Source organism: Schistocerca piceifrons, chromosome 1 (assembly GCF_021461385.2).
Source record: "Schistocerca piceifrons isolate TAMUIC-IGC-003096 chromosome 1, iqSchPice1.1, whole genome shotgun sequence".
In the NCBI taxonomy this organism is placed as follows: domain Eukaryota; kingdom Metazoa; phylum Arthropoda; class Insecta; order Orthoptera; family Acrididae; genus Schistocerca; species Schistocerca piceifrons.
The window spans coordinates 245,810,806-245,835,109 of NC_060138.1; the positions used below are offsets into that span (position 1 = coordinate 245,810,806).

Here is a 24,304-nt window from a genome sequence, read left to right on the forward strand (position 1 = left end):
TCCGGAATTAACTGAAGTGATATCAGGTGTTCCCCAGGGAAGCGTCCTGGGACCTCTGCTGTTCCTGATCTATATAAATGACCTGGGTGACAATCTGAGCAGTTCTCTTAGGTTGTTCGTAGATGATGCTGTAATTTACCGTCTAGTAAGTTCATCCGAAGACCAGTATCAGTTGCAAAGCGATTTAGAAAAGATTGCTGTATGGTGTGGCAGGTGGTAGTTGACGCTCGATAAATAGTACAATTCTCAAGGCTGTCAATTCAACTAAGTGCCTGGGTGTTAAAATTACGAACAACTTCAGTTGGAAAGACCACATAGATAATATTGTGGGGAAGGCGAGCCAAAGGTTGCGTTTCGTTGGCAGGACACTTAGAAGATGCAACAAGTCCACTAAAGAGACAGCTTACACTACACTCGTTCGTCCTCTGTTAGAATATTGCTGCGCGGTGTGGGATCCTTACCAGGTGGGATTGACGGAGGACATCGAAAGGGTGCAAAAAAGGGCAGCTCGTTTTGTATTATCACGTAATAGGGGTGAGAGTGTCGCAGATATGATACGCGAGTTGGGATGGAAGTCATTAAAGCAAAGGCGTTTTTCGTCGCGGTGAAATCTATTTACGAAATTTCAGTCACCAACTTTCTCTTCCGAATGCGATAATATTTTGTTGAGCCCAACCTACATAGGTAGGAATGATCATCAAAGTAAAATAAGAGAAATTAGAGCTCGAACAGAAGGATTTAGGTGTTCGTCTTTCCCGCGCGCTGTTCGGGAGTGGAATGGTAGGGAGATAGTATGATTGTGGTTCGATGAACCCTCTGCCAAGCACTTAAATGTTAATTGCAGAGTAATCATGTAGATGTAGATGTAGATGATAGTCCAGTGTCAGTATGCAGTAAATCGTATACTGCAGACAAATGACTTATGATTTCCTGTAAATCGGGTACGAAATTTATATTGGAATTTTCAAATTTTGGGCGTGAAGGTGGCAATGGGCGAAAATGATGCATGCAACAATGTACTAAAAGTTCTTAAGCGATCCAGTACTATTATTCACGAAGTTGAGTGTGATCAGACTCACATAAGGCATTTATTTTCTTCCTTATTATGGCACACTCTAAGAACAACACGCTGGAATGCTCTGGCGGAATAGTATTCTGCCATCGACCACGATGCACTGCCCCACCTCCTTCTCCTCATGCTCCACCTTCACCGCCCCAGTATCAGTTTAGTTTAGTGGTTGCGGCGTGAGTTGTGGTGCAGAGTTGCTTGCCTGCAGAGGCCACAAACAGCAACAAAGCTGATGCTCCGTTCGACGGATTTGCATTTATCACCACTAACACGAGGGAGACAACATATTTTTTGTGTCAGCTATTATTATTGAGTTAAAAATTCTGACGGTTAGCATTACGTAAACTAGGATGGCCCTCTATTATTACGTGGAGTTTATGAGAAGTAAATAATGGAATGACCCTTAGCTCTTAAAAAAGTTCTTAAAATATGTACCTAACTGAAAGATGTTTCATTCAGTCTTACGCTAGAGAAGTCTTCAGATTTCTGAAACGTCATTTTCACAATTTATCATCTGTGCTACTGTAAAATTTTCCATACATTGTGTTCTTCATCTACGTTGCTCCTGATTGTTTTCTATTCTCCAGGACCACCTTACATTTGGTCGCTGTCTCGGTCCTTATCTATTGCAATCCAGCGCAATCCTTCCTTGGTGCTATTCTCTTCTTCAAACATACTCCACAAACAACTGTACAGTGCATGGTGAAGGGTACATCATACCAGCTTAAGCGATTTTTTGCAAACTCATTCGCGTTTTGACTGTTGTACGCGCCCTAAACAAGCTCATTTTCGTGACGTCTACACCAGACATACGAGGGTGACAACACAATGGTCGCACAACCTTCTTTGAATAGAGCTTCTCTAAATTTACCCAAAACCCTTCCGCGGAAACTACGTCATCTTTCGTCCATGGATTGCCTCTGAAGTTCCCCAAACGTACCTGTTACACTTAAGTATGGTTATGTCAATATGTAAAAATCTTAGCATTGAGTCTTTGAATTCGTTAGATGTCATTACTTGACAAAGACACCAAATATTGGAACAATATTCTAGAACTGGTCGCACTGTACCTACACGATTTCCTTAACAGATGCGTTACATTTCTCCAGAACCCTAACGACAAATCTAAGTCCATTCGCCTTCCTTCAAACTGATTTTACGCGATCTCCCCGTTTCATTAGTATTATCCCTATATATTTACATTATATTCTAAATATTTATACTATGCGATTTGCTCAAGATGTTCACCACTAATCCTGTAGCATCGGGTTCCTTCTCTTTGATACGGGCGTTATCTAACATTTACCCAAAATTAAGAGAGCTACCACTCATTACACTATGCGAAAATTTTGACCAGCTTTTCCTGCGATCTACCATATACCATTCATTCTGCTTGTCCTGCCCATCTTTATTTCATTTTCGGTACTATAATAAATATATCTCGCTCTCCACTTTGTTCCGTCTCTAATGACCTCGCTGTCGACGGGTCGTTAACCACTAATCGTCATTCCTTTCTTCCAGTCTGTTCTCTGATTCATTCAATTGCTTCCTGTCTCTCTTACAAAAGGAGGCCACGACGTTGGGATGACAGATTTACTTCAGACTACGTACACCCTTAGTAGGCCATTAAAACAACATAATGCCCAAGTATTAAGGTGCTCTAATTTGGCAATTCTGAGAAAATTGCAAGAGACGTTTTACACGTCTATTATGTGGCTTATGTATCTGCATTTTAGCGCACAATAACTTTAACCGAAGCGGTAGCACAGTGCCTAGCGTCGCGGCTTTAGACGTTTGCGCTCCGTGTTCGCAACCAGATTATTGTTTTTATTTTTGTTTTTATCTACACATATCCGTAGAAGATTACTACACGGCAAGCGCCAGTTTTTGGAAAAATTATGGGTGTATACGGTTTGCCGCAAAATTATTGACCTTCGTCTTTTCAGAAACGATCGAGTACCTACAGATAAACCGAGACACGCGTTCGGTTATTTTGATCCCTCTTTCACTGGTAAATATGATTATGGCATTTATCATGTTCTCCTCGTTGCCAATCTTTGAACGACTTCGAAATTCTATCAGTATGTCATCGAAATCAGTGCGTTGCACATTCGCTGTCTGGGTGGTAGACTGAAACACGATTCTATATTTGTGGGATATGACGCCCTCTTGTCAGTAAATTCAGTACCAGTTAAAACGCCAGAAATGTCTATCGCACCATGCGCAACGAGAAACAACGGTTAATTTACACAGCAACGATCTTCAGTTCGGGCTATAAATCTGTATTCACACTTCCGAACTACTGTATTGGATAATACGAAAGTTAAGAATTCTTCCAGCAACTGTTGGCACGTAGTTGTATGAGGCAACCTCTGATGTTACGAAAGTGAGGACACAGATACTGCAAAATGCGTCGTTACTGGCGCCAAGGTTTTTTATTGTTTACAGTTAGGAAGTTTGTTATTCAGTCCAGAATTACTGAGTTTTTCAGTTTACATAAGTCGATCACAGGGGCACAGAATAATCAAACGAGAATATCCTACGCTGTAACCATGCAAACAGTTTAGTATCTCATTTATCTGTCCCAAACGTAAAACATTGCCACTGAAATTTAATGCAGTCTCATTCGTCGTCCCTGGTGGAAGTTGTAACGAGTTATGTCTTCCTGTACGTCCCTCCGAGTTCAGCGGTGTTGCAGCTTCATACTGCGCGGAGGTAGCTGATTCAAATCCTTGTCGTTCGGAAGAATTGTCATCACCACAAATATCCTAGCACGAGAAGAATAGGGTGTTCAGATGTTGCCCTTGATTAAATGTCACTCTGTCTATTGTGTCTTGCGGTGTAAGAGGATTAGAAACTTTTAATGTAGTCCACACTTCGCTTGCAGATGGTTTTCTAGATAAGCAACCAGTGCGATACACCAGTAGTCAACTTCCACCATCCTTATCAGCATCACAACCCTATGGTCTGCACCCTATAATTACATCCTGTACTCTGAAATTTTACCTCTAAGACTTAAGAGGTTTCAGTGTTAATAAGGATCACTCAGGTTGGTCGACTGTTCAGAACTCGATATGGATTACTACTTTCTGAGTTACTTAAACACGCAGTTCCATGCAACTGTTTATTGACGAAAAGCTATACTAGCGATCTTAGGTGGAAAACCAGTCCATAAATTGACGAACAGTGGTTCTAAGTCTAGATGAATACATTCGGGAGCTGCAAGTGCGTCATCTAGTCTGGTACCTGTACATATAGGATATCTCACAGTTTTTGGGTCAGATTGCACTAGATGATAGTGTGTCCACAACCGATTATATTGAGGTAAGTAACCGTGGACGGAAACGCATATTTATTGTATTACGGACATACACAGCGTACACCGCATATCAGCAACATAGCTCATACAAATTGTTCAAAGTGTCGACCGCCATGCTCAGTGCATAGTTGCTTAGCAACAGGACATGAAATTCTGCGGCACTCTCTCAAAGATCCCTGTCTCTATTGTACAAGGAGACAGGCGGCTTGAATTTAGCAAGCAGGCAAGCAGGTCTTCTACGGGGGTTTCCATACACCAACGTCTTGACATAACCCCAGCTGAAACATTCCAGAGGTGTGAGGTCCGGCTTTCGTGCTTGCAGTGGAACAGGGTTTCCCGTTCCAATTCAACGATGAGGGAGGTACTGTTCAGGTCCTCGCGGCCGTTAGCATCGAAGTGGTCTGGCGCACCATCGTGTTGAAATCACGTACTTTCAAGGACAATAAGGGGTACAGTCTGCACGCACCATTGCAGTACATGCATTGGTACTGGCTGTCGTCACTTTGAACAGTTAGTATGAGCTATGTTGCTATGCGGTGAACGTTGTGTATGGCCGTAACACAATAAATATGCAATTCCGATCATTGGTTCCCTATCTCAGTACAATCGGTTGAGGACACACTATCACCTGTTTCAATTTGTTAAATTTTGAGACAATCTGTAGATCTACGCAATGTCAGAAAATTTCAAGATTCTACAAAGTGGGTGATCCGAGTGGGCTAATAGCGTCTAAAAACTGCTTGTTAATCTGTCCTCTGTCACACCCAAAATACACTGAACTGTCTTACTACTGGCACAATAGCATAATACTAACAATTACCGTCCATTCAACTTTACAGTACAATCTCGTAAATGAAGAAAACAAACTACGACAAAAGCTCTCTTGATACAAAATCCCCGAGCGACGGCCGTTGAAATGTTCGTGTCTAAAACAAAAGTTTCTAAAAAGAAATTTAAACTAGAAACATTCATTCCTTTCCGTAAGTTTGCAGGGAGTATAACGACAGTTGCGTTGGACGTGATTTGAGTGTTAACGAAAAATATGAAAGCACCTATCTAAGTATAACTCACCACCCACCCTCAAAGCATCCATTCTGCCAGTCTCCTGTTTTCCAGAGGACGTGGGAGAAACGCAGTGTTCCAGGGTCGAGAAGGAGGAGATTAGTGTTTAACGTCCCGTCGATAACGCGGTCATTAGAGACGGAGTACAAGCTCGGATTAAGGAAGAATGGGGAAGGAAATCGGCTGTGCCCCCACAAAGGAACCGTCCCGGCATTTGTCTGAAACGATTTAGGGAAATCACGGAAAACCTAAATCATGATGGCCGGATACGGGTTTGAACCGTCGTCCTCCCAAATGCGAGTCCAGTGTGCTAACCACTGCGCCACCTCGCTCGGTCAGGGTTGAGACGCGACCGCTCACACACTTGTTATTTGTCACAAAATGTAAAACCAGAGCCCAACCCGTTGAAGATTTGAATATTAATTCTACAGTAGTGAAAAACAACCTCCCGTTCTCCCCTCAAGATATTGTTTATTTAAATCATTTATTTTCCTGAATTGTTTCTATGCATCATATAGCGTGAGCTTATTGCAAATGTAGACTACTTAAACCTATAGTAACGTACCAAATGGCCAAATATGCAAATTTAATAAAGACTTAAACAGTATCCTAGAAATATTCACTCTCGAAAAACCAACAAATGTCGGTTGCAACATTTTCAAAATAATTTTGAAGTACTTATGTTGACATTATCTAGAAGTAAATCTGACGTCATTCATGCGACTCGCTTTATGACTTTTCATGCTTTTTATATCCAAAGCTCTTTGTAAATCTGCACATACTGTGAGCATAAATGACTCATCACTAGTATCTCGTAAACATATAAGATCCTAGATCTGAACTACAGCGCCGTCCAGGGTGGCTGAGCGGTTCTAGGCGCTAATGTCTGGAACCGCGTGACCGCTACGGTCGCAGGTTCGAATCCTGCCTCGGGCATGAATGTGTGTGATGTCGTTAGGTTAGTTAGGTTTAACTAGTTCTAAGTTCTAGGGGACTGATGACCTCAGAAGTTAAGTCCCATAGTGCTCAGAGCCATTTGAACTACAGCACTGACTGCAAACTTGAGTACATTTCGTAAAATCAATAATCCATAAGCTAGTAAGCCAACTACTATTTTGTGGAATTCTCTGACTACATGAGAGTATGTATTCAGAAAGAACACGCTGAATATGCACTCCTTTCTGCATAAAAGTTTGACCTAAAAATTATTTACGACGCAGTCTGGCCATACTTCAAAAGGGTACTTAGCATTTACCTTACACAACGGAAAAAATTGCATGTTTGAGTGAATTTTGTGATCGCAGTCACTTCAACCAGTTCCATAATCTGCCTTATTGATGAATTATGCTCAGTCTGCATACCTAACACCTTTCCGTACAAAACCTGAAATATAAATATGATAAACAGCAAGCCGTCCCGAAACCTCTACATCGTCACCTTCTAACCCCCAAAGCATGCAAAGACTATCAAAAAGTTTCTGGTGTTTGCAATTATGAAAAAAAGTTTATATTGATTGAAATTATGCCTCGCGTAGCTAATATTCCAGCTGAAGGCAGAATACGATTGAGTGTTCATACTGAAAGTTAAGTTCAATCGTAATTAGTCGTATTTTTTAAAGAAGAACTGATCAATAACACTGGGATTTAAATAAATCATAGAATATTCTGTTCAATTTGTAACTACTTTCACTCAAATCATAATCACTGATTCAAAAATGGATAAAATTGTCCGTACGTACTGCACGTGGCGCTCGGGCAACCATAATGAACTGCACAAAAAAGAATTTTAAATACACTAGAAAACCCTGGAATCATTTAAATAAACGCGCGTGTGATTTACTCAACACCCCTGCTATTCAGATGAAGTAATGAAAACCCGATTCTGTACCACGTGTATCGAAACGTCACTACCTCACTGAACAAGGAACGTTAAGTTTGAACACAAGTAAAAATTCAAATGGCTCTAAGCACTATGGGACTTAACAGCTGAGGTCATCAGTCCCCTAAACTTAGAACTACTTAAACCTAACTAACCTAAGGACATCACACACATCCATGTCCGAGGCAGTATTCGAGCCTGCGACCGTAGCAGCCGCGTGGTTCCGGACTGAAGCGCCTAGAACCGCTCGGCCACCACGGCCGACCGAACACAAGTAAAGATACATTAGAAATCTCAAAATGTTGGAAGCAAATATTAAGCCCCAATAAGATACCAAACAGCAACCCATAGTCTCACTATACTTTTTTAATTCTCAGCTTGAGAATGACCATTAGAAGAGAGTTTCAAAGCAAGTCACTACATCAGTCGTTCATAGGCAAAACGTTGAAGCGACAGTCACAGCTTTTCGCGGAAGACCAGCCGTAAGTACAGTCAGTAACAGACTAAACTGTTTTGTGTCGTTCCAAAAAGTCACACGATGAGACTAAGCGCCTGTTCTGGCTTCCTATTGCTTCGCATCTCTCCTCTTGACAGAGAGGCCGTCTGAACTAGTCGAAGACTGCGATACGTTTAGTAATCGACCACTGGTTGCGTAACATCTTTGAAATACGGTTGTGATTGAGAATACGCTGAATAAAGGATAATTTTCAAAGTTGAAATTGTGACTAGCAACTTTCACTCTCTTAAGTGTATCATGGAGGTAGACGAAAGTCTCGCAAAGCGCCGCTAAGCTAATTATATCCATATATCAGCATCACTGGTCAAAGTGTCTTTCTTGCGAGTTTTTTTGTTTATGGATACGCTGACGTCTCGTCATCGGTCACAGTATTTTATTTTTCTGTTTAAGTCCAACGCGTTTCGGAACTAGAGCTACATGATACAAGGACTACGATGACGTTTTAGGGCTTCCGCTTATCACCTTTATTTGTGTACGAAATTATCTTCTGTATAGGTGAAAAACTTACACATTTGCACATAGTTTGTACTTGAAATAATGTGATACATTTGTCTTAGCAGGTGTAACGCCCAAAAATCGTCACAGTAGTGCTAGTCAATAGAGCTGTAGGACCGAAACGTGTAGTACTAAAACAAAAAAATAACATTTTGATGGCGAGTACGGCATATTAGAAACAAAAGTATTCTTAATCGGCATGTTACAGTCACGAATCCCCCCTTCGCTTGCGTCTTTACCTTACGTGTGTGCATCAAACTTGAGCGTTCCTGATCAACAAATTGGTTATACTGGTTGGTTGGTTGTAGATGACGGGTTGGTTTATGACATGGTGTGCAGGTGGGAGGGTGGCGGAAGGAGGGGGGGGTGAAGGAATAGGTTAACACATGGTCCGCTCATTGCGGCATATTCCTGTCTCGTGGTTTAATACCGTAGCGCCGTCGCAGAAGTCTACCTGCTCTTTAGCTCAGTCAACGAAGACCAATAAAGATCTAATAGGGGAAAAATTTCTGTAGTCGCAATTGTTTACAAAGTAGAAGGGGTATAATTATTGATGGCCGTTCCCTAGAAGATGCCTGAGGATGCGGTTTAACTATCCACAAATCGATTGCAAACGGACTGAATAAACAGCATATAATAAAAAGACAGTAAGCTTCTCTAGATCGCGAAATCTGCATCTGCCATATTGATCTAGGTTTTTCCTGTTTGCTTCACGGAAAAAATTTATAGATCAAAACCACTACGAGAGCAATCATCAAGTTTTAATTATATCAAATGGCTATCATGAAACTTGGTAGTGACGCTAATTCTTCTCTGCATATTCATACTTCAGTGGGACGTATGATGGAAAGTCAAATGAAAACTGGGCACCCTCTACAAAGGAACCATGGAATGACTCCATTCAAAAGTAAGCACTGGCAGTGTGGGAGCGAGAGTTATCGCGCAATAGGATGAATCCGTTTGACAGCATTCCAACAGCCCGAGGGCAAACGGCAAAGGCAACAATGGAAACATACCACTTCTCTCCACCCAAAGACATCCAGAGCTGTTCACACTAGTTCCGGTAGGGGCATCATCACCTTTGTGGTGTCACCGCCAGACACCACACTTGCTAGGTGGTAGCTTTAAATCGGCCGCGGTCCATTAGTACATGTCGGACCCGCGTGTCGCCACTTTCAGTGATAGCAGACCGAGCGCCACCACAAGGCAGGTCTAGAGAGACGTACTAGCACTCACCCCAGTTGTACGGACGACGTAGCTAGCGATGCACACTGACGAAGCCTCGCTCATTTGCAGAGCAGATAGTTAGAATAGCCTTCAGCTAAGTCAATGGCTACGACCTAGCAAGGCGCCATTAGTAACATTACATGTATCTACAGAGTCTAACTTGTATCATCAAGAACGCTGTATACAAATGATGGATTAAAGTTAAGTATTCCAGAAGCTACGTACTTTTCTTTATAGCATTCATTACATATCCTGTTTCAGACCTCACGCCATCCTGCGTGAGTTTAAGCGCGTGCCTTTCGGCTTCCTCGCATTGTGTCTAGGCTGTCTTGCCTAGACACAACAACCTTCGTCTTCGACTGCTGGGGGTCTATGCTCGTCGAATTCCTCTAGCATCGAACGACAACCAGTGCGAAGCGCTATGAAGAAACTCTGCAGAAGCTGTCACGCGCCATGAAGTCAAAACGCCCAACACTGTTGTCGGATGTAATCATCCTATTGCACGATAACGCCCTGCCCATACTGTTAATTGGAAGAAGGCTACGATTCATCGATTTCGTTGGGAAACATAGTAACATCCTCCTTACAGCCTGGACCTTTCTCCGTGTGATTTTCACGTCTTTGGCTACCTAAGAAAGACTTGCGTGTACGTCGTTTTCAGTATGGACCCATTCCATGGCCCGTTGTAGCTGGTTTTCTGTTTTAATTTCACTGACCCATATATTTTCCCAACGAAGGTAGCATTTTGGCTGTTTCTTCGTTTAAGGGAAGAGGAAGAAATAATGAGGTCCGATGTCTGGTTGATACGGAGGGGGAGGGGGGGGAGGGAGAGGGGAGGAGGAGAGACAAGGCAAAATCTGAGAGTGTGTGATTGATCTTGCGCATAAAGGGCTGGGACGGTGTCGTGGAGAGCGAAACCACCCCTTGGACAGCTCCCTGTGACGCTTTGTCTCCCGTAACATCGTCAGAAGGTTCTAATGAAATGCCCCGGTGACTTTTTGCATAATCTATTACTGCTACACCATAGCAGTCCCAAGGAATACTCAGCACCACCTTTCCCGACGATCATAGTATGTTTGCCTTTTTCGGCAGTGGTGAATCCACATACTGACACTGCTTGCTTTTCTCATTTGCCTTAGGATAACAGTTACATTCATCCAGCACACATCCAAGGGTATTGCGTAGCTAAAGAAGTCACCTGTACTGGCCTCGCACAGCAGTAACATTTCCGCTGGTGCCTTATTTCAGTGAACTGTTTAAATTGAAGTGAACAGTCGCAGAACCCATAACTGATTTACACCTTTTTCCACTACCGTGTCGATTATGAAATGCCGATTTCCGAGCAGCACCACTTTCTCCAAGATTCCCGAGTTTTCACAAAGAGAATGTCTGCCACTTTCGTCTTCGTCATTCGGACTGGTTTGGCCACACTGACATCATCAGTGCCCACTTAACTAAGGTGTCATATGATGCATTGTTACTGTACACTTCTATAAAAATGGTTCAAATGGCTCTGAGCACTATGGGACTTAACTGCTGTGGTCTTCAGTCCCATAGAACTTAGAACTACTCAAACCTAACTAACCTAAGGACAGCACACACATCCATGCCCGAGGGAGGATTCGAACCTGCGACCGTAGCGGTTGCGCGGTTCCAGACTGTAGCGCCTAGATCCGCTCGGCCACCCCGGCCGGCTACACTTCTAGAACCTTGTATGAGTTGCAGCACCGTTGTTACCCACAAAATTGAAAAAAAAAAAAAAAACAGTTTCCCCACAGTACTTCACTTTTTCAATAGGCTGCCTATTTTGCTTTTGCTCCTCTAACAGCATATTATGGCGCTCGGATTTTAGTGTGTACAGTGATTGCAGGTATATACCTGCAAACAAATATAAAAGTGGAACTTTCTCGCAGATTAAAACTGTGTGCTGGACCAGGACTCGAGCTCGGGACCTTTGCCTTTCGCAGGCAAGTGCACTACCATCTGAGCTACCCAAGAACGACTCACGACCCGTCCTCACAGTTCTGTCAGTACCTCGTTTCCTACATTATAGACTTCACAAAAGCTCTCCTGCGAACCTTGCAGAACTAGCACCCTTGGAAGAAAGGATGTTGCGAAGACATGGCTTAGCCACAGCCTAGCGAATGTTTTCAGAATGAGGTTTTCACTCTGGAGCGAAGTGTGCGCTGATATGAAGCACTTGCCCGCGAAAGGTCCAGAGTTCAAGTCTCGGTCCGGCACACAGTTTTAATCTGCCAGGAAGTTTCATATCAGCGCACACTCCGCTACAGAGTAAAAATCTCATTCTGGAAACATTCTCCGGGCTGTGGCTAAGCCAGGTCTTCGCAGTATCCTTTCCCCCAGGAGTGCTAGTTCTGAGAGCTTCTCAGGAGAGCTTCTGCGAAGTTTGGAAGGTAGGAGACGAGGTACTGGTAGAAGTAAAGCGGTGAGGATGGGACGTGAGTCGTGCTTGGTTAGCTCAGACTGCAGTCTGCCTTTGGCAGGGCAGCCGTGCTGACCACCTCGGCCGTCCACGCCGCTGCACGCGTGGAGTGTTTGTTTACTTCTACGTCACTGCGTTTTTCAGTCGAACAAGCTATAATGACCAACTCTTACAGGAAGAACACTCTTAAGTTCACCTTTTCAAATGAATACGCACGACCCAAATCAGTGGCCGTCGAACGCTTCCTATGCGAAAATGTGAAGATCCCCCGTGACGATCTCGTCGGCATACACCTATCGATCGTTAGCAGCGTCGTTTATGTTAGATGACTTTCGACGCTGCGTGCAACGAAATTACTCAACTACGCGACGTGGACTTAAATTTCAACACTCCTTCGGCAACGTCGGGCCTGTGTGGACCATGCAGGACTTGGGCTCCGAATGATCCGTGTATTCGAACTACCTTTCGAGGTGAATGAAGGAAGATGAAGTCATCGCGGCGCTAAGCAGGTACGGAAAAGTCCACAGCCACGTAGCTGAAACATGGCCACAGTTTACGACGTGTCCGGTGCTTAGCGGTATGAGACAAGTTCGCATAGATCTCAAACGGCACGTCCCATCGTACATTTCTAAAGACGGCAGCCGCGCGGTGGTCATTTACGACGGACAACCTCGAACATGTCCGGTTGTAGCCAAGAATGTTTGTAATGAATGCCTGCAACGCCGCATCACACAACTACTGAACGACAATACGAACACCGACCGAACCACAACCGCCCTTCCAATCACCTATGCGTCGACACCGCACGTCCAGCCCTCACAAGACGCAGTTCATGAGCATCTCTCTGGACCGATACACCCGGAGGCGGCACCTTGCCACCGGCAGTGCCACCCGCGAACATGACTTACAGCCGGACACACCCACGCTAGAAGATCACAAGGATACCTGCGACTAGAGACTGAAGACCGCATCATAACACCCGCGGCTTTTGCACCGGAACGACGCGAATCTCTTCCTTGCTGGGACACCGATACAAATTGCCGGAAGTAAAAGTCACGCAAACCACGACAAAAAAAAAAAGAAACGCCGCAAGACATCAGAATCTGCCACTGAGTCCCCTCCGCAGGACTAAGAGGTGACGCGTAAATCTGACGAAGTACACGATAACTCTTTTTCCTCTGCCACAGAGACGCATCATCCACAACACGGTGAGCCGTCCAACAGAGATCGTAACCAAGACCCGCGCCCAGAAACCATGAACATAGCATGCCCGTCGTCACCGAAGCCATTGAGCCGACTCGGCCAGCGCTGCCACCTCTTACCAATGTTGAAACTGAAGGACATATTTATGGGCGGATGACAGGGATTTACCATCTCCAACTGATGTGGAAATGAGGTCTGTTCCTCCGTTAGACCAGGAGGAAAATAGAGGATATTTCTACGACGACTCCTGCGACTATTACAGACTTCCATAATCCACCACAGCATCCTTCATCAGCTACGAACATATCCATAGCACGGATCCCCCACCAGGCATACTGAATAGCTACCATCAACACCAATAATATCGGTTCCCACGTTAAATTTCAAATGCTCCGTGACATGCTAAGAGCAGCGGACATCGACATCGCCCTACTGCGAGAACTAAGGTCAGCAACTTAGTCCTGGTGCTATGGATCCGAGACGTATGCTGCCCCGCCGGCTATGGAACACACAGGCGCAGCCATCCCCCTCCGAGAAGAGATTGCAGTTTCCGATGTCGCATATTTCCCAACGACGCGAGGGGTGGCCATAACAGGTGAGGGAATCAAAATCTTCAATCTCTACGCCCCATCGGGCACAGATCAACGGGGGGATATCTCCCTGCTCTACGCAGGAGATATGACACCTTTATTCTTCGGCAGATACGATTACCTCATCGTAAATGGAGATTTAAACTGTATTCTCGAGCGTACAGACCAATACCCCCATTTCACGACAAGTCCGGAACTTCGCTTCCTCGTCCGCCGCCTTCGTCTCCTCGACACTTGGAGAGCGGTACACGGCGACCACCCGGGGCATACACACATCACGAGCCACTTCGCCAGCCGACTCGATGGAATATACATCTCTGACGCTCTAAAACCCTTTCTTCTCGACGAGGAACGTTGGCCGTCTGCCTCTCCGGATCATGAAATCTACATCTGTACCATCAGCCTACGTAGACAATCCACATGGCGAGTGCAGGAGCTTGGAAACTCAACGTTACACTACTGCAGGACCCTGAATGTTGGCAACAGGTCACTAACATGCATCATGCGTTGCGAGACCACACTGCAGTGGTGGTTACTGTGCGCCAAACCGGCCATCCGACGCACCTTGACACACTATGACAGAGCCAAAGCCAGGTGGAATCACCACACAACAGATTTCTACTAAAGCGCTCTAGGCGAGTTCACGGCTCATCCCCCGTCCCCGGACCGTCTAAAAGAAGCTCAAAGCTCCAAGGAAAATATTTTAACCTTGACCAGGTACCGTCTGGAAGGAGCCATTATACGAACACGCGGCCAAGATAGGATTATCGGTGGTGAACATTCAATGCATCATATTTTTCAAAATGTTCGCCGACGCCGATGGGCGTTAATGATAACTTTAGACCTATTTAATGGACGACGGTTGACTTCGCAAGTTTCCATTGCGGATGCCTTCACAACGCACTAATCTAGCTTCTAAGATAAGTCGTAGGGTCAGTATTGCCTCACGTGTTCCAACATTTCTACGGAATCCAAACTCATCTTCGCCGAGGTCGGCTTCTACCAGTTTTTCCATTCGTCTGTAAAGAATTCGTGTTAGTATTTTGCAGCCGTGGCTTATTAAACTGATAGTTCGGCAATTTTCACATCTGTCAACACCTGCTTTCTTTGGGATTGGAGATTTCATTTTTTTCTGTGTGATAATTAAAACCTCGTGACTGCCACTCGTAATCGAGAAACTGATTGAGGGCCTTGACTTGCCGCAGGACCATGAGCGAGCCATCGAGCGAGGACCCTTCGTCTGGGGGCGAGGGCTCCGCCAGCGGAGGCGGCGGAGGCGGCGCGGGCGGCGCGCCCGGCAACAAGGACAGCAAGCTGTACGAGAAGCCCAGCGGCGGCAAGAAGAAGCTGCTGCGCCTGCTCACCGTACTCGCCTACGTCATGTCCGTGTCCATGGCGGCCATCATGCTGTCGCTCTACTACGTCTTCCTTTGGGACCCGCACGGCACGGGCCCGCGCTACGGCCACCTGGCGGCCGACCCGCAACCGCGCCTCAACTATACCCAAGGTGAGGCTTGACTCTGGCTGCTCTTTCGCAGCCGCCTCTCTGTGCGAGGAAATTCACCGCGCCATCGCCTCTCCGCTAGATGCCTGGGCTGTGCTTTGCCACAAATATACCAGCAGCTTCGTACCAGATGGTTATAATTAAAGTGCAGCTAGTCCCGAGGTCCAGTCTGGGCTGTAATTATCCTATAACAGCGAAACGTGGCAGATATGCTAATGAATTAATGAGGAACCGATTTACACCGGAAAAAAAAGTTCCAATTTTGGCAGCCAAGTGCATACCTGGCGCTGTACAGCACCTAGGCGACGACTGTATAAGCCGCCCTTAATGCACTTTTGGCCATTAAAATTGCTACACCAAGAAGAAATGAAGATGATAAACGGGTATTCATTGGACAAATATATCATACTACAACTGGCATATGATTACATTTTCACGCAATTTGGGTGCATAGATCCTGAGACACCAGTACCCAGAAAAACCACCGTAATAACGGCCTTGATACGCCTGGGCATTGGGACAGAGCCTGGATGGCGTGTACAGGTACAGCTGTCCATGCAGGTTCAACACGATACCACAGTTCATCAAGAGTAGTGACTGGCGTATTGTGATGAGCCAGTTGCTCGGCCACCATTGACCGGACGTTTTCAATTGGTGAGAGATCTGGAGACTGTGCTGGCCAGGGCAGCAGTCGAACATTTTCTGTATCCAGAAAGGCCCGTACAGGACCTGCAACATGCGGTCGTGCATTATCCTGCTGAAATGTAGGGTTTCACAGGGATCGAATGAAGGGTAGAGCCACGGCTCGTAACAAATCTGAAATGTAACGTCCACTGTTCAAAGTTCCGTCAATGCGAACAAGAGGTGACCGAGACGTGTAACCATGGCACCCCATACCATCACGTCGGGTGATACGTCACCATCTGTTGACTCAGTGATCGAGACGTGGCTTCACGATCCGTTACAGCCATGCGGATAAGATGCCTGTCATCTCGACTGCTAATGATACGAGGCCTTTTAGATCCAGCAAAGCGTTACCCTCCTGAACCCACCGATTCCATATTCTGCTAACAGTCATTGGATCTCGACCAACGTGAGCAGCAATGTCACGATACGATAAACCGCAATCGCGATAGGCTACAATCCGACCTTTATCAAAGACGGAAACGTGATGGTATGCATTTCTCCTCCTTACACAAGGCATCACAACAACGTTTCACCAGCAACGCCAGTCAACTGCTGTTTGTGTATGAGAAATCGGTTGGAAACTTTCCTCAAGTCAGCACGATGTACGTGTCGCCATCGGCGCCAACTTTGTGTGAATGCTCTGAAAAGCTAATCATTTCCATATCACAGCATCTTCTTCCTGTCAGTTAAATTTCGCGTCTGTAGAACGTCATCTTCGTGGTGTAGCAATTTTAATGGCCAGTAGTGTAATAAAATCAGGATTATGCCTTTCTCATTTGTGTGATCATTTCTGCCCACGTCCCATGTAGAAACATTTTTGTACATCTTTCTTGCATTTACAGTGCCAGATTTGCACCTGGTGGCCAATACTGTTACTAATTTTTTCCATCGTGAATCGGTCCTGCAATAACTCAATAGAATATCTGCCACGTTTCTCTGCCATACGACAATTACAGCTCACGCTGGACCACCGTAACATTTTAATTACAACCAACCAGTACGTTGCACACGAAATGGACACTATGTCCATCGACAAAATGTCGGCTTTGTACTTTATTAATTAAGATTTCCGTCAGAGCTTAAATAATTTTTTTTTTTTCGAGTGATTGGTCTGGAACATTTTCGTTGATTCCCAAACAACTACTTATGTTAGAAGGTACAATGTTATTAACAAAACATGAAATACAGTATTTTCAAACATTTTGTGTGCACAGATTACAGCAGTGCTATAAATCACTTATGACGTACATGCATTTGTAATATTTTACTGTGCATAGCACGTTTGATTTTACAATAGATCAACATCTCAAATGTTACTTAACAGTATTATCGTTGTCGTGGTACAGTCAAAATTCGATAGGTGTCTTGAGTTGTCTATACGTAAAAACCTGACAGGCGCCTGCAATTATTTATCATGTGTCCATATGCTCTGTCTCTCAGAGATCATAATCTCGTAACTCAATACATAGATGATGTACTGATAAAGGTATCCGACATTGTCGCCCTACTTTATAAATTACTGGTGTATCATAAGCTAACTGCTTTACTGAATCCTGGATCATTTTTAAAAAGAGCAAAATAATTATTATATTTAAATTTAGACTGTTCGTTCATCAAATTTCCCATTCTGCAAGTATGTAATTCGTCCGTTTAGGTGTGAAGTCCAGAATTTTCGCTGTATTCTCAACACCACCAGTTGCATGTTTTGTTCTTCGCGTATCATCCCAAATTACAATACTGCTTTTTACCACCATTTGCGAAGCACAAAACATGCAGCGGATGGTAGTCAGAGTATTACAAGAATTTTGCACGTGGCACCTCAAAAAATGAAGCTAGACATACTTGAAGAATGGAAAATACGCAAACGAAGTAAGTTCGAATTTTAATACAGTTTTTTTCTCTTTTTCAAAATGATCCATGATTCAGTAAAAAGATAAACAAAAATACATTTGGAACTTCCTGGCAGATTAAAACTGTGTGCCGGACCGAGACTCGAACTCGGGACCTTCTGCATGGTTCGCAGAAGAGCTTCTGTGAAGTTTGGAAAGTGGGAGACGAGGTACTGGCAGAATTGAAGCAGTGAGAAAGGGTCGTGAGTCGTGCTCGGGTAGCTCAGCTGGTGCCGGCACGGTAGCTCAGCGTGTTCGGCCAGAGTGTTAGTTACCATCTGTAATAAAGAAACTGAGTGAACGGATCAACGAAGAACCTGAACGGGTGTCATCGGACGTCTGCCCCGAACAAATTCAACGAACAATATAGAACAAATTGAGATCAACTAAAAGAAGGGGAAAAAAGATAATAGAGCACTAGCCCGCGTAAGGCAAGGGTCCTGAGTTCGAGTCTCGGTCCGGCACACAGTTTTAATCTGTCAGGAAGTTTCATATCAGCGCACACTGCGCTGCAGAGTGCAAATCTCATTCCAAAAATTAACAAACCATAATAAATAAATATTAAATAAATTTCTCCGTGTCTAATAAACTGGAACACCTACACCCGTCTTTACGATGTGATTGATTTTGTGACTACCAGTTTCGGTGCTTCGGTGCGTCATCTTCAGGCCCTAACTGACGCTCAGGGGGTTAACTTCAACTCCCTTCGGCGTCAGTTAAGGCCTGAAGATGATGCACTCAAGCACCGAAACTGGTAGCCTTATAATAATTGACATCCTCGAAGTTTGGAAAGTAGGGAGGAGGTACTGGCGGAGCTCAGTCTGTAAGGATTGGCCGAGAGACGTGTCTGAGTGACTGTCGGTTGAAGTAATGCACGCAAAAGTCAAGGACAAAAGTTCGAGACCCGATCAGGCACACAGTTTTAATTTGCCATGAAGCCTCAAAAACCGCGCACTAAGCTGTAGAATGAAAAATACCTAGGGAAAGAAAAATTTGCTCGTGAGTTCGCATAATTGACACGTGCAGTGTTCATGCGGAACATGCGCTTTCGACGGCTCAGTGTCGGTGATGGGTTCTCTTACCATATTGCGGGAGTGGTGAAGACAAAAGACGGCTACTTGCCAGCGGCGCAGCTCCGATCATCCACAGGACCACAATTGCTTCTCGTCCCTATCGGAGAGATGATACCTCGATTTTAGAAGCCCGAGATAAGTGTTGCTGCATGCAAAGAAAGAACTGTGCGTGGATATTGTGAAGGTCGCTATCAGCGCTATAAGATCGGCGCATATCTTCCCAGTAGAGTGGATCACATACACTGTCCAGTCATACTCATTTGATCACCTGCCACAACCTGAATAACAGCACGAGGCTGCAGGAAGAGTATCGTGATCTTCTGAAAGGTACCGGTAACGTCGTGACCAGCTGCTCGAGGTTTCTCGGTAAAGGATCCATGGCGCGAACAGGCCGATCGAGGTGGTCCCACAGAATCTCGATTGGTGACTAGGAAAGCACGGTGAACTCATCCTTGTGCTCTTCCAACCACGCACGTACACTACTATCTGCATGACAAATTGCAATGTCCCACCGGTAGATGCCATCTTGCCGAGGAGAAACAAAATGCATGTAGAGGTGGAAATAATCCCCAAGGATAGATTCATGCATATGTTGATCCTGTGCTTCCAGAATGTCGAGATCAAACAGGGAAAGCCATGAAATCATTACCCATATCATAACGCTCCAACCTGGTTGCAGGATGTTTCCTTTCAGGTGTATCATGCCGTGCACGCCAAGGGCCATCTGTTCGATGGTGCATGAAACGTGATTCATTTGTCGCCTTTGAGTAGACGTCCAGTTGCATTATTCAAGTACAACTCCAAGTCTTCATCGCCAATGAACCGCAGTCAGCACGGGAGCGTGAATCAGGTGCCTGCTGCGGAGGCCCACACGCGGCAATGTTCGCTAAACGGTCGTTCAGGAGGCACTCTTGGTAGCCGTTTGGTTCATCTGGGTGGCCAGTTGCTCAAGAACTACACATCTATCCGCTCGTACACATCTCCGCAACCATCGTTCACAACTATCATGTATGGTCCGGTGTGTATCGCAGTTGCCTCGGCGCCGGTTTTGGGTAGTGCCATTTTGCCACGCGAGGTATACTTTAACCAAGGCGGCACGCGAACGGTTTACAAACTTAACCGTTTCTTCAAATGGTTCAAATGGCTCTGAGCACTATGGGACTTAACATATGAGGTCATCAGTCCCCTAGAACTTAGAACTACTTAAACCTAACTAACCTAAGGACATCACACACATCCATGCCCGAGGCAGGATTCGAACCTGCGACCGTAGCGGTCGCGCGGTTCCAGACTGAAGCGCCTAGAACCGCTCGGCCACAGCGGCCGGCTAACCGTTTCTCTAATGCTTCCACTCTTGGCTCCAAATTCAATGATCATACCCTTTCATACGTCAAATAAATTCGGGTATTTCTGCATTACGACGTTCACCTCACATGCTTTATGTAACTTCCACTACTAGTGGTGCCAATGGCCGTTTTACATGTAACATAGGCGGTGTGACGATAGTCATTAACGTGGCTGGATCGTCTGGAAATGCTTCTGTTCTGATATAGTGGAGGCGAATGTTCAATGTTTCCACAGAGCAGTATGTCTTGTCCGACAATAGACAACAACTCCCGTCGGTAGAGAACGACGGATTTTACTGTCACTGTATGATTTGCTTCTTAGCGTTAATCCGGTCTAATATGGGCTCCGCTGTATTCAAAATTTGTAAATTTATTTTATTTAACTTTGCCGTAGTCGTCAGATACCTAAGGGAGGGAAGTCGTGTGCGCCGTCTGTCTATGAGCTGTGCAAAAAAATGTGTGTGAAATCTTATCGGACTTAACTGCTAAGGTCATCAGTCCCTAAGCTTACACATTACTTAACCTAAATTATCCTAAGGACATACACACACACCCATGCCCGAAGGAGGACTCCTACCTCCGCCGGGATCAGCCGCACAGTCCCTGACTGCACCGCGCTAGACCGCTCGGCTAATCCCGCGCGGCTATGAACTGTGCAAATTTTGTTCTCCATATGATCATATTTTAACAGTTTGTATGTCGTTTTTTGTGGGGCTGGAGATGTGAAATTAGTCCATAATTTGCCTAAACGGGAGTAGCAAACTGCTTAAAATCCACTTGGTCGGCGAACGGGCTGCTGTCCTTAAGCACAGCGAGGATTTGATCCGGGTCTGACTTACCTTTCCGTTCACAAGCTAGTGCTCTGCAAGTTACGAAATACGAACCGGTGTTTACTGTAAATGTGTTATGAGAACATGAAAATGAAATGATATCACGAGCATATCTATAGCTCTTTTTATGCTATATATTATATGCATATATTTTGGTGAGTATTTCCTGTCCGCCATATCGATGACCTGAGTGGCATCAGCACACTCGATATTTTTGCATATTCGGTAGACCAGAAACCTATAAATCAACTGTTCCACACTTTTCTCATGAAAAATGTTTGTGCAAACTGCAGAGAGCAACTCTACTGTATACATACAGAACTGAGCTACTTGCGCATGACTGGCTTGGTTCAAATGGCTCTGAGCACTATGGGACTTAACATGTGAGGTCATCAGTCTCCTAGAACTTAGAACTACTTAAACCTAACTAACCTAAGGACATCACACGCATCCATGCCCGAGGCAGGATTCGAACTTGCGACCGTAGTAGTCGCGTGGTTCCGGACTGAGGCGCCTAGAACCACTCGGCCACCGCGGCCGGCTACGCATGATTATCGGAAACAGATACCTGAACTTGGTATAATACATACGTACTGATCCGTTGGGTGTAAAGATTAATAATTGTAATTGCACGATATGGCCTTAATGTAGCTTTCTATTTCTTGTCGTTCTCAATTCAGCAATTCTTTCTGTATTGTTTAAGTACAGCTGGCTATTTCTCTAGACGTTCATGTGATCATTTAATTTGTTAACAATCACTTCAGCACAGTTGTGAATGTTCCTTTGCAGCTGCGAAAGAGTACAATGAGGCTGCGCAGTTTCAGGTTGGTTGGTTGATTCAGGGGAGGGGACCAAACAGCGAGGTCATCGGTGCGATCGGAGTTGGGACAGATGGGGGAGGAAGGCAGCCGTGCCCTTTCGCAGGAAACATACAGACATCTACCTGAAGCGATTTAGGGAAATCACGGAAAACCTAAATGAGGATGGCCGGATGCGGGTGCGAACCGTCCTCTACCACTATATCTACATCATACTCAGAAAACCACCTAATGGTGTGTGGAGGAGGGTACCTTCGGTACCACTATCTGATCCCTCCAACCCTGTTCCACTCGCGAATAGTGCATGAGAAGAATGATTGTCGGTAATCCTCTGTATTGGCTGTTATACGCGAGATGTATGTGGGTGCAAGTAATATGTTGTCTGACCCCTCCTGAAAAGTGCTGTCCCAAAATTTCAATATAAAACCCTCCGTGATGCACAACGCCTCTCTTGTAACGTCTGCCAGTGTAGTTTGTTTAGCATCTCCTTAACGCTCTCTCGTCAGCTAAGCGATCCCGTGACGAAAAGCGCCCCTCTTCATTGGATCTTCTCTATCTCCTCTATCAGTCCTACCTGATAGGGATCCCAGATAGATGAACAACACTCAAGAATCGAGCGAACAAGCGCCTTATAAGCCACTTCTTTCGCGGATGAGTTACATTTCCTTAAGATTCTTCCGATGAATCTGAGTCTGGTGTCTGCTTTTCCCACTATCTGTTTTGTATGATCATTCAACTTAAGGACGCCCTGGATAGTTACGGCAATATATTTTATGGCAGACGCTGTCTCCAGCTGTTTTTCATCAGTACTGTAGCTGAACAGTAGTGGATTTCTTTTCCTATGTATGCGCAATATGTTGCATTTATTTACGTTAAGGGTCAACTGCCATCAATTCTCTGCAGGCCGCTCTGCAAATTCTCCTCCTCCCGAATGCGAGTCCAGTGTGGTAACCACTGCGCCACCTCGGTCGGTCCCCGCGATTTTAAACAAAGCTTGTGGTCTACAATCATCGCACAGTTTTTCAGACCTTGCTCACTGACCACAAGCTGTGCCCGGACTCCTAAACGCTGTGCATTGTAACGGTGGTACTACTGAGCGGCCGTTCTCTCTTAAATAAACGTTTCAAGCAAGACGTCTCGCCTTTTACCTGTACACTCGCCTTTTCCTGCCACGAAAATAACGCCTTTCAGCAAGCACCCCGCCGACAGCACGTAAGCAAAGAAACAGTGGGAGTGTGAGACCGCTTACAAGCTACAGGGTGTTTCAAAATTGACCGGTATATTTGAAACGGCAATAAAAACTAAACGAGCAGCGATAGAAATACACCGTTTGTTGCAATATGCTTGGGACAACAGCACATTTTCAGGCGGACAAACTTTCGAAATTACAGTAGTTACAATTTTCAACAACAGATGGCGCTGAAAGTGATGTGAAAGATATAGAAGACAACGCAGTCTGTGGGTGCGCCATTTTGTACGTCGTCTTTCTGCTGTAAGCGTGTGCTGTTCACAACGTGCAAGTGTGCTGTAGACAACATGGTTTATTCCTTAGAAGAGAGGATTTTTCTGGTGTTGGAATTCCACCGCCTAGAACACAGTGTTGTTGCAACAAGACGAAGTTTTCAACGGAGGTTTAATGTAACCAAAGGACCGAAAAGCGATACAATAAAGGATCTGTTTGAAAAATTTCAACGGACTGGGAACGTGACGGATGAACGTGCTGGAAAGGTAGGGCGACCGCGTACGGCAACCACAGAGGGCAACTCGCAGCTAGTGCAGCAGGTGATCCAACAGCGGCCTCGGGTTTCCGTTCGCCGTGTTGCAGCTGCGGTCCAAATGACGCCAACGTCCACGTATCGTCTCATGCGCCAGAGTTTACACCTCTATCCATACAAAATTCAAACGCGGCAACCCCTCAGCGCCGCTACCATTGCTGCACGAGAGACATTCGCTAACAATATAGTGCACAGGATTGATGACGGCGATATGCATGTGGGCAGCATTTGGTTTACTGACGAAGCTTATTTTTACCTGGACGGCTTCGTCAATAAACAGAACTGGCGCATATGGGGAACCGAAAAGCCCCATGTTGCAGTCCCATCGTTCCTGCATCCTCAAAAAGTACTGGTCTGGGCCGCCATTTCTTCCAAAGGAATCATTGGCCCATTTTTCAGATCCGAAACGATTACTGCATCACGCTATCTGGACATTCTTCGTGAATTTGTGGCGGTACAAACTGCCTTAGACGACACTGCGAACACCTCGTGGTTTATGCAAGATGGTGCCCGGCCACATCGCACGGCCGACGTCTTTAATTTCCTGAATGAATATTTCGATGATCGTGTGATTGCTTT

At 45.1% G+C, this 24,304-nt stretch overlaps 1 protein-coding gene across 1 annotated transcript in view; it reads left to right on the forward strand.

Moving 5' to 3' along the window:
- Positions 1–24,304, forward strand: part of LOC124711002 (putative transmembrane protein INAFM1) — a 399,532-nt gene that overhangs the window by 110,806 nt on the left and 264,422 nt on the right. The window contains exon 2 of the mRNA XM_047240968.1: positions 15,009–15,310. Within this exon, the coding sequence (XP_047096924.1) occupies positions 15,013–15,310 (298 nt within the window). The 5' untranslated portion in view covers positions 15,009–15,012. The remainder of the gene's footprint in view (positions 1–15,008; positions 15,311–24,304) is intronic.